Genomic DNA, 10,592 nt, shown 5'->3' with positions numbered 1-10,592 from the left:
CTCTCATTCCCATATTCACAGGCTAATATATCCTGGAAGACACAGCGCACAGCATAACTACTCTTATCTCTTTCACGCTCTTGCTGTACATAACGCTAGAATAAGAATCGATCACTAGGTTAAGCTTTTCATTTATTCCTGTATAAATTTTCCTCGAATAAAGACGTTATTAAAACTTGTAGTGATGATTTATTTTAAAAAGGAACCTGCGAATTGGCCACGATACTACCTCAGTAATATCCGGAAAAAGCAGAAAGAAAAACGGATTCGGGCCAGGAATTGGATGCAAAGAAAAGGAGCAACAAATACAATATTGAAGTAAATCTACGATGATGATCCCCGAGAGTACAGCGCAGTGTTGTGAATAACACCTGAAAAAGTGAAAAAACTGTTGGATTTAATTGCTCCACAAATACAACGCCAAGATACACTCATGAGGGATTCTATATCTACATGAGTGAAACTAGAAATGATGTGCCTTTCTTCTGGAATATCGTTCAGATTATTGTGGATATTTTTTTAGAATCTCGAAAGCATCCATAGCTAAAATAATTCCGAAAGTATGTGGTGCTACAAATGGCAGTCTAAAAGATTTTTCAAAATTTGATTTATTTCGCCTTGACAGCAGCTTCGTGTACCAATTTGTGAAATGAAAATGATAGTAGATTTGCAGGAGGAATAAATACGCCTCAAAAACTAAAATAATGAATGAAAATCTACTTTTTTAAATCGAATATGTATTCTGTTTCTTAGAACAATACTTTTTTTGTAAGTTGTGAGTGAATTTTGAATGAAAATTGTGCCCGATAATGATTTTATATTTAGAATCCCAAGAAAACTATCTCAAAAAGAAAACATGCCCCACCAGCGTGCAAAACAACATAAAATGAGTAAAAAAAACTTTTTAAGAAACGGTTCATTTGTGATTAAACATAATAATGTACTAAAAGCTAGAAAATAATTAGGCAAGTAGCAGTTAGTAGTTATCACATCACTCCTTCATTAGTCTAGGGCATTGATAAGACTAAAATAAAATCGTATAACTTTGCACATGATAAGTCACATATAATTTCGTATCAAATCACAATCGCATAAAATATCAATCAAAATATCGATCATATATATCTAAAATCGCATAAAATGCAAAAACACGATTTTCCATGTCATCGATGGATTGAGTGGTAACGTTGTCGTATCAAATCGCATATCAGTCCAAAAAGCATCGCATATCGTTATATACGGCTTTATATGCGTACAAAATATGGCATATACGTATATCGCCTCCACTTTTGTGTGTATATGCTAGTTATCTGCATCATATATCATACAAATTTTATAAATATTTTTCGAAACATCCAGTGTGAATCTCTATTTTTTTATCGAAAGTCATCTATTATACCTTGTATATGCTGCCTACAGATTTCAATTTAGAAATTTAATGATTTTTTAAGATAACTTTCAAGTTGAACTTCGAAAAAATTGTTTCAACTTGCCCCAGTGTACCTTATATGAATCTGATACAAATGGTGTGCAAGTGTGATTTTTACAATATTTATAAGTGTTACAATCCAGAAAAGGTCGAATACGTAACAAATAATCATCTGGTGATTGATTAAAAGTAAGCTCAAATGAAGAGCGCGTTGACACCAATAGAATGTGGACTTTAAGATTTTTTTAAACATATGAATTCGTAAAAAAATTTCCTATAAAACTATTGTAAATCATGAGAAAGACAATTTTATTTATATTTTTGGAAATATTTGAATACCTGATTTGAAACAGGTGCGCTGAACTAGAGTATTCAAAAAAGTGGATCAACTAAGATCATATTTCCGGCTGGACAAACCAATATCATTTACCGTGCACACATTTTTGAGCGGCACTGTTACCACAGTATATTTTATATAACTGTCAGCGAGCGAATCTTGAAGAATTTAGGCGAGGCATTTGTAAACAAACTTGCATCTTGACTGGTTGTTTTCGTCAAGAAAGTTAGAAATTTGTTAATTAATACGCCTACAAATTGGCTTTTTTTGAGTTTCGATCTGTAAGGAGGTGGGTATAATCTTTAATTGGTTTTGTGCAAACAGTACCCAAGATCTGTTGAGTTCCGTCTATTTGTATTCACCATTTGGGGAATCGGATTTAAGGCTGAACCTTTTTTTTCCAACATTAATCAGTTCGAAGAAAGTGTTTCCTACATATTCATTTATTATTTTCTATGCTCGACTAGTTGTCATAACGGAGAATCTCCATAGCTTCCACGTATACAGAAACCATACGTTGGAATTATTATCGTAGCAAATTCGTATGTGCCAATGTTATGAATGGTGTCACGGTGTCAACCAACCAAAACAAAAACATCAATTTTGGATATTGCTCAGTTCCAATTTATGTAATAAACAAAGGCAGCAAGAGATATTTCGATGTTCCGCAGAATAAAATGAATGAACCTGTTTTGATATGTAATTTTGCTGCACACCTTTCTCATATGCGCATAAAAAAAGATGCGACGAGAATGGTGCATCGTGAACAGTAATAAGAGAAAATTTACCGTCGTTGGAACAATGTTCCATTTGGCTTTGAATGAAACGTACATTATTTGGTAGGATTTAATAAAAATAAAGTAAATATCGTAGGCCACATTTCCGGTAGTGAATAACGCTATATTTTCGTTTTTCTTTTGTCTATCCCTCTTTGTGTAGTATACTACAGGATTTGATCCGCGTGAGAACCGATCTGTTAGCTACACCCCAGAAATGTGTGCCTGCGTGTCGATTATTGGCAAGGACAACTCGCCCCTCTATATTGCGACGGCCAACGTCGACAGGGAGATTGAGCTCCAGTACCAGGTGCATGCCTCACTCGATGTAATTGAGGAGAAATGTGCCGCCAGCCAAAAGCAAAGTGCCGATGGGAGGGAACTTTATTTGGGTTTACTGAATTCTACGGAAATTTACAAGATCTATGGTTATGTGACCAATAGCCGGGTAAAGTTTGTGATTATAATTGATTCGAGCAATACGTCGTTCCGGGAGAACGAGGTCAGGAGTATGTTTAGGAATTTACATGCTTTGTATACTGATGCCGTTTGCAATCCATTTTACATTCCTGGCGAGCCGCTTACATCGAAATCTTTCGATGAGAATGTCAGAAACATTTTTTGTACCCAGCAATGAGAATAAAATTAATCATAGAATCATTCAGCAATGGTTTTGATTGTTTTCTTTTAGTTCAATCCTCGTGCTAGTGCGGAACATGTCCTCTCTCTCGTCCGAGTTGCTGATTCCGGTAGGGCTTGTGACGGTCGGTGTTTATGCGCTGAGGAGATATAAAATTCGAAGATGGGGTTGGGTCAAAAATAAGCATTCCCTCAAAGGAAAACTCTTTATAATAACAGGAGCCAACACCGGATTAGGATACGAAACTACCAAAGCCATCACTGCCAGACAAGCTACAACGATAATGGCTTGCCGCAACATGACCAAAGCAAGACAGGCCATCGAAAGGATACGCCAGGAATCGAAGGAAGGTGAACTTATTCCAATGGAATTAGATTTAGCCTCGTTCAACTCTATTCGTAAATTTGCTTCGGAAATAAACGCAAAGTATCCAAAAATGTTCTGTCTGGTGAATAATGCTGGATTGGCTGCCCAGAATCCTGAGTTTACCGAGGAAGGTTACGAAATTCACTACGGCGTGAATCATCTTGGCCAGTTCTTGTTAGTGGATCTGCTTAAAGATAACTTGAAAAAGTACAATTCACGCGTTGTGGTCGTTTCGTCGCGAATGCATGAAATAGACGCCAGCATAGATTTGGAGAATCTCGGCAAATGGGTTGAATATGAGAGCCGTCTAAACAGATTGTACAACAATTCGAAGCTGATGAATTTCTATTATGCTAGAGAGCTTTATAAAAGAGGTTTCAACGTTCACGTGTTGTGTCCTGGCCTATGTCACACGGATTTCTTCCGAAGTTATGACCCCAAGTGGTATCATTACATGCTTTTTTCACCCATCGTGTGGCTCATGCTTCGATCAGCTGAACAGGTAGGCGCGTATCTTCCAGAGTAGTATGTATCAACTGAGGATGGTTCCTTTCATCCCACAGGGCGCCCAAAATATAATACACTGTGCGACTGATAGTTTCATCAACGAGCGGGAGAATCCTGTCACCGGACACTATGTGTCCAATATGAAAATGCGAAAATCGAAACTCGCCTTTGACGAGCGGATTTCTGTCGCATTATGGAATGTGAGCTTGGAAGCGATAGAAAAACACAGCGGGAACGAAGCGGATATTCGATAAGATCAGCGAAGCCGCTCCGATAAGATCATCTTGATCGATCCGATCAAGAATAATAACCTAGCATAATCTGTTGTTCTAACATTTTGGTCTTGGATTATGAGTTTAAACGGTTGATGAGTGCACTCAGACATGGGATGGAGGACATGTCCGCAGTCAATAATGTTATTCCGGGAATAGGCTGAAAACTCGTTTGCATGGCGCTTAATACTTATATATTTTAGCTTATATTTTAGTTCTTTGTGTACTAACATGTAGTTTATGAGTTTTGTTTGTAATATGAATATTTTCTATTAATGCTTAACGTATTGGGTTGCCCGAAAAGTAATTGTCGATTTTTTTCATTACAAATAAACTACTTTTTTGTACATTGAATGAACGCAAAAGATGAGATGTACATAATTTCAAAGCTTAAACTCTCAAGTTTTGGAATATTTTATGAACAAATTTGTATCTTGGTTTGCGTAGATTTAGTGGACAAAAAAATCGGGGGGAAATGAAAAATCGATTTCTTTTTGTTTTTTCAAAGATTTTGTGGACTAACACAATTTTTGTGCAACTAATTCAAGAGCAAATCCAATTATCCTTATCAACCACCTTTCATTTGATCACTCTAACGTTCCTGTAGGACAGGTATATTCAAGCCTAGGTATACGAGCTGCATTAGGCCCACCGGGTTATTCTGGTTGGCCCAACTAATATTATTTCAGTAGTAGTGCCAAACTAGAAAACTGGACACTTTTTTATGCAATAGTTTTGACGTTAATAACTGTTTTTGCTGCGAACATATCTCGATAATCTGCATACCAAAAAAAAAGGGAAACTATTCTACTATTCTGGTCCCTAATTCGTAAATGGTTTGAATTAACGAAAACTGGGCTTGTTTTCATAGAGAAACGGAGGAACAGCTGGTTTGAGAGAAACATCAGATTTGGCTAGAATGATTCTTTTTATTTCATTCATTATTGAGCCGCCTCAAGACATCGGAACAATAAGCAACTATCAACATGCAATAAGCAATATTATCGCCAATAGGTTTTTCCATTTAATATTTGTTGATCTCGCACACTGACGCAATTCGATATCGCTATCGCCTTTATAGAGCAACAATTCGATGATTTTTTTCTAGAAAACACCAGATCACGACGTTTTATGCATTTTTAAGACATTTGGCATGGAAAAAATGTCGATTTTCCAGATTTCTTTTCGATTTTCGAGCATCAAAAAACCAACACTTTGAGAGCTTTGAGGCACTCCTGAATCATATCCGATTGAACTGAAACTTTGCACAGGTCATTTTTTTGGGCCAATAAACAAAATGTCCATGGTCGGTTTTTAAAATTTGACATGACCATTTTCGCTATCCCTAGCTATCCCTATACCTAGCTTTCCTCTGGTTTCCCCTTGGAATGCTTTTTTTTTCGCGAAAAACTGCTTTTGCTTATGTTCGTCAACGCGCGCGGGCTCAAACTATTGCAGACTTCACAATTTTATTTTTTTGATTACTTGAAAAACTAAAATGAAATAAAAACAAAATCAATCAATACCATCATCATCAATGTCTTGAAATGAAACAAATAAAATTAAAAAAATACACAAATACAGAAGACAATACTTTACACTATGAAATCATGATGATGGTACCCTTACAAAAGCTTGAGCTGAACGAGTTCTCTTGTTGATAATTATTATGATGAAATTCATAAAAAACGGACTGTTTATGTCACAGTCATAGATTCCCATTCGAGAGAACAACTTAAACCATCATGGACGCATTTATTCCATGCCATGTCGAGAGAGTTTCCAGCCCCGATGTGATCGTTTCCGAGTTCAAGCACCTGAGAAAACCGTTCTGGCCGTGGGATTTTTCGTCAGAGAAATTTCTTCCGACTTGCACCGTGGTTTATGCATATTCTAGAGCTTTCCACTCCAGAATACATTCAAGGCGTGTTATTTGGCATAGAAATTTCAACTAAGTACTATTAATAACAATGATGCATAATACGACGTTCAGAAGGCAAATGTTCTACTGGGAACATTAGTGCCATCCAAGAAGAAGCAATGTAACCACCAGGGCTCTGCATAGTCATAGTCAACTGAGGATAGTCAGCTGACTAACTGACTGACTATATCCATAGTCAGTTAGTAATGACTTTTAGCTTCTTGAAGCAGTTTCTCCGCCAAAACGACTGAACAGTCAGTCGGGCGTTTAGTCGCTATCTCCCTCTACCGACTTGACTATATCATTTCATTGTTCCCAGTCAAATTGTCCTCATTGCATTTTGAAGTGACTTCCCCCAAAATGAATTCATTCCTTTCTTTCTCTCTCCCATGTACATGTGCATGCATCGAGTTTGAGTTCAACGTGGTTTGACATACGCTACATGTGAGCTAGATTCTTTTGTATCGTACACGAAAATTACTTACACGTATAAAATAACGTGCAGTGTGTGTGCGCTATTTTGCACGCCTAATACTAACTAATACTAACGCGAGGACCTTTATAGCATACTAAGTTCGTTGGTTTGAGTTCACGATGGGTAGACAATAACCGTCCATTGATGGGGTAACTTCTTTTTTGCATCAGAAATCATGTTTTCGTTCCTCTTTATATGGACGTAAAAATAAGATTGTGTACGCGAGTATGAATTAGTGTCAGGGGGAAATGGAAGTGTGGATTGAAGTCAGTTGAGTGAAGAGGTAGATTTGTATTCATTAGTCGAGTCACCACTGACTGGACTAGTTCACCAGTCATCCTCGCTAGTCAACACTAGTCAATTCATTTTCTAGTCAAGTCACCTTTTGTTGGCGTCGACTGCCGAAGCAGTTCTAGTCGAGGCGAAGCTGCTGAGAGTAGAGTCGGTCCTCATTTTTCTCCTTCGAAGATTTCGGGCCCTGTTCATAACATTTAATTTAGAAGAAATAGTTTTATTTTGACAATGAAGCCTCTCGGATCACAATTGACTATGTTAATAAATTTCAAACGATCTAGCAAAGCTAGCTGGTAGTTGACGAAAAATACTGTTAGTCCACAAATCTTTGAAAAAACAGAAAGAAATCTGCTTATTATTTCTTCTCGATATATTTGACTCCTAAATCATACCAAGATAAAATTTGTTCGTAAAATTTTCCAAAACATAAGAGTTTAAGGGGAAGGTGGAAGCTAGCCATTGTAGTAGTATAGGTAAACCCACGTGTAAAAATGGGGTAATAGTGTTTGTGAGAGAAGGGCGAAGCACACGTAAATAGATCAATTCGCTTATCAGGCTGTGTGGCGCTACATTGACACGAGTCTTTGAATAAATTTGAAAAAAAATAACAATTCAATACTAAAGTAAAATGTATGAACGATATGTTCCGATGAACAATTGCAAATATAAATATATATAGAAGGTGCATTTGCATATAAAGTAAAATTCTGATTATACGCGAGCGTAACATGAGCAAATTTATAACACATGCGAATTGGGGCCCTTTTGGTATTAACAAGTTCTTCCGCATAGTAACTCGATGTTGATAATTCCTTAATGTTTTCCTTCGTTGATCGTATTGTTTTCACATACTCACGTTGGAGAGCCTTAACCCTTCGCTTCGTTTTCCGACGTTTTTCACTATACAGTGCGACAGCAGATGAAAATTTAATATCTTGAGAGTAATCGATTAGAGTTTGGTTGATATTACCTGATGGGAAGTGTGCGAAAAAGATCACACTGTTTCGCAAAATTATTGATTTTCGGGCGAGGGGTGAGGGAGGGAGGTCAAAGAAATGAGCGCCATTGTGGCAGCCATCTGTGGCTAGCTTCCACCTTCACCTTAAGCTTTAAAATGATGTACATCTCATCTCTTTTGTGTTTATTCTATGTACAAAAAAATATATTTTTGGTAATGAAAAAATCGGCGAATACTTTTCGCGGAACCCAATATATAACCATTAACATAAATGCATTTTAGCTCATTACGAACATGACCAACATACAGTATAAACATTTGTACCATATTATTATACTTAAACACAAAGAAAATAACAATACATTCCATGGTACTTCCACCTCTTATTGCACGAATTCCGAATTCATTCCAGTTAACAGCAGTGTCCGAAAATGTCTATGTCTCTGTTGTATCTGCTCATCCCTGTCGGTGTCGGTGCGGGAGTCTACCTGATCCGCAAGCTGCGTGAGTTGCAGTGGGGTTGGGTTCGCAACAACTCCTCACTTCGTGGTAAACTTTTCATTATCACCGGTAGCAATACGGGTCTGGGTTACGAAACGGCCAAGGCGCTCGTTGCTCGACAAGCAACGGTCATCATGGCATGCCGCAATATGGAGAGAGCCAGCCAGGCTATTGCCACCATAAGGAAAGCAACAAGCGAAGGCGAATTGATCCCACTGGAGCTGGACCTGGCGTCGTTTGAATCGATTCGCAAGTTCGCCGCTGAAATTAAGGAGAAGTACCCAACGTTCGATTGCCTCATCAACAACGCGGGTTTGGCAGTGCAAACTCCTCAGTACACGAAGGAAAACTATGAAGTGCACTTCGGTGTGAACCATTTGGGACACTTTCTGTTGGTGGATCTATTGAAGGATAACATCAAGAACAATTCGGCCAGAGTTGTTGTTGTCTCGTCCAAAATGCACGAGAAGAATGCTAAAATTGATTTCGATAACCTGGGAAAATGGGTGGAGAAAGGTCCGCGAGATCGTTTCAACAATTTATACAACAATTCGAAACTAATGAACTTTTACTTCGCGCGGGAATTATACAAGAAAGGTTACGACGCGCACGTTTTGTGCCCTGGACTTTGCCATACGGATTTCTTCAGAGATTACAATCCAAAATGGTACCACTATGTTCTTTTCGCGCCAATAGTTTGGCTATTTCTCCGATCCGCTAAGCAGGTAAAACAAAAGTGGAAATAACTTAACATCACGATTTAACCCAGACTATGCATTTTAGGGTGCCCAAAACATTATCCATTGTGCTACGGATAATGTGAACACAGCTGAAAAGAATCCGGCTGTAGGATACTTCGTGACGAATGTCAAACAGACTAAATCGAAGGTTGCCTTCGATGATGAGATATCTGAACGCTTCTGGAAGGAAAGCGCACGTGAGATTAATTCACATGGAAAGTGAGGTAACGAAAGTAATCTGTTGAAATGTAGGTTAAATGGTGCCGGGTTCAGGAACAGTGATATGAAATCGATGTTATATATCAATCGATAAGACTTTTTTTTTTGTAAATGATATTTTGAATGGTCATTAAGTTGATTTCAAGACAAACAATAGATACATAATTATATTTTCTATATTATTGTAAAAATACTCGAAACCTAAACATTGCGAATGAATCTGTCCAAACTCAATTCGTATCGTTTACAAAACTTTTTATAATCATAAATAAGTAGTACACACTTTTGAGCTTTACTAAGCTCCTCTCATTTCGTATACACAAGATAAATCCTTTAGCACGTTTCACGAAATTTCACACTCATAGGCAAAGAAAAGAAAATCCTTCATAACTTGTTTACATCTTACCCGCCAAACTTCGTCCCGCTCAAAATGGATTTTATTTGTTATCAATACTTTCAAAAATACTAAACAAACGTTCATGGGTCCAATCGCAGAACAGTTCATTGATTGATCTTCTAATATAGCTATACTCAACCTGCGGCCCCCGGACTCTTTTGGTTGGCCCGTCTCGCCCATTATCGTTTTGTATGAGCAACAATCATGAAAACTTAAGAAATTATCTAGGAAACATGAGATGAGAATAGTCAAGTTTGACCAATTACACATTATGACACATTAGTTATTTGTCCGGTTAAGTGGAATCAGTAGATATTTAATCTCTTAAATATATTAAATCATATCATTAGGGCAAATCTTGTTGACGTTAGTGAATAAAAATGGAACTATTAATATCATTACCTATTTTTTTGACATAAAACTACGTCTTTCAGTAAGGGCCCCCGCAGCCCGCAGACTATTTTACGGCCGATATTTTGATTGGCCGACTTAATTAATATGGAGAGATATGCATATGCGTACATTACACCGATTCAGTTGGGTCGGTTTTCGCATTAACAGGCCAACTCGATCAAACTGTCTTGCGATAAAAAGTATGCACTCTGCGGGGCTCTAATGGTACCAAATCAGAAAATATGTCACGTTTTTTTAGGAAATATTTTCAACGTTAATAATTGTTTTAGCTCTGACGGATTTTGAAGATTTGCATTCCAATCTCTTTACTCTATTTTTTCGGTACGTTATACATTATGGTTCCCTA

The 10,592-nt window shown here is 37.4% G+C and overlaps 2 protein-coding genes across 3 annotated transcripts; both read left to right on the top strand.

Moving 5' to 3' along the window:
• Positions 1–1,917: 1,917 nt before the first annotated feature.
• On the top strand, positions 1,918–9,771 carry LOC129769169 (retinol dehydrogenase 12-like). 2 transcript variants are annotated; one of them, XM_055771257.1, is made up of 3 exons: positions 1,918–2,055; positions 8,388–9,201; positions 9,260–9,771. In XM_055771257.1, the coding sequence occupies exons 2-3, from the start codon at positions 8,407–8,409 to the stop codon at positions 9,437–9,439; spliced, it is 975 nt and encodes a 324-aa protein (XP_055627232.1). In that variant the 5' UTR covers positions 1,918–2,055; positions 8,388–8,406; the 3' UTR covers positions 9,440–9,771. The 2 variants fall into 2 exon arrangements, with proteins under 2 accessions (XP_055627232.1, XP_055627231.1); XM_055771256.1 differs by lacking the exons at positions 8,388–9,201; positions 9,260–9,771 and adding exons at positions 3,234–4,050; positions 4,112–8,381 and having other exon boundaries at positions 1,952–2,055.
• LOC129769170 (trafficking protein particle complex subunit 2-like protein) lies at positions 2,062–3,206 on the top strand. The gene is made up of 2 exons (XM_055771258.1): positions 2,062–2,626; positions 2,706–3,206. Exon 2 carries the CDS (start codon positions 2,760–2,762, stop codon positions 3,177–3,179), a length of 420 nt encoding a protein of 139 aa, XP_055627233.1. The 5' UTR covers positions 2,062–2,626; positions 2,706–2,759; the 3' UTR covers positions 3,180–3,206.
• Positions 9,772–10,592: the final 821 nt, after the last annotated feature.

The sequence above is a fragment of the Toxorhynchites rutilus genome, chromosome 2 (assembly GCF_029784135.1).
Source record: "Toxorhynchites rutilus septentrionalis strain SRP chromosome 2, ASM2978413v1, whole genome shotgun sequence".
Taxonomy (NCBI): domain Eukaryota; kingdom Metazoa; phylum Arthropoda; class Insecta; order Diptera; family Culicidae; genus Toxorhynchites; species Toxorhynchites rutilus.
The sequence above is the reverse complement of the archived record's forward strand: the minus strand, read 5'-3'. Positions and strand labels throughout refer to the sequence as shown.

Bases quoted from the DNA above. Each gene is read 5' to 3' on its own strand.
- LOC129769170 (XM_055771258.1), top strand. From the start codon at position 2,760: ATGTGTGCCTGCGTGTCGATTATTGGCAAGGACAACTCGCCCCTCTAT.
- LOC129769169 (XM_055771256.1), top strand. From the start codon at position 3,259: ATGTCCTCTCTCTCGTCCGAGTTGCTGATTCCGGTAGGGCTTGTGACG. The intron at 4,051-4,111 runs GTAGGCGCGTAT...TTCATCCCACAG, and splicing joins TGCTTCGATCAGCTGAACAG to GGCGCCCAAAATATAATACA.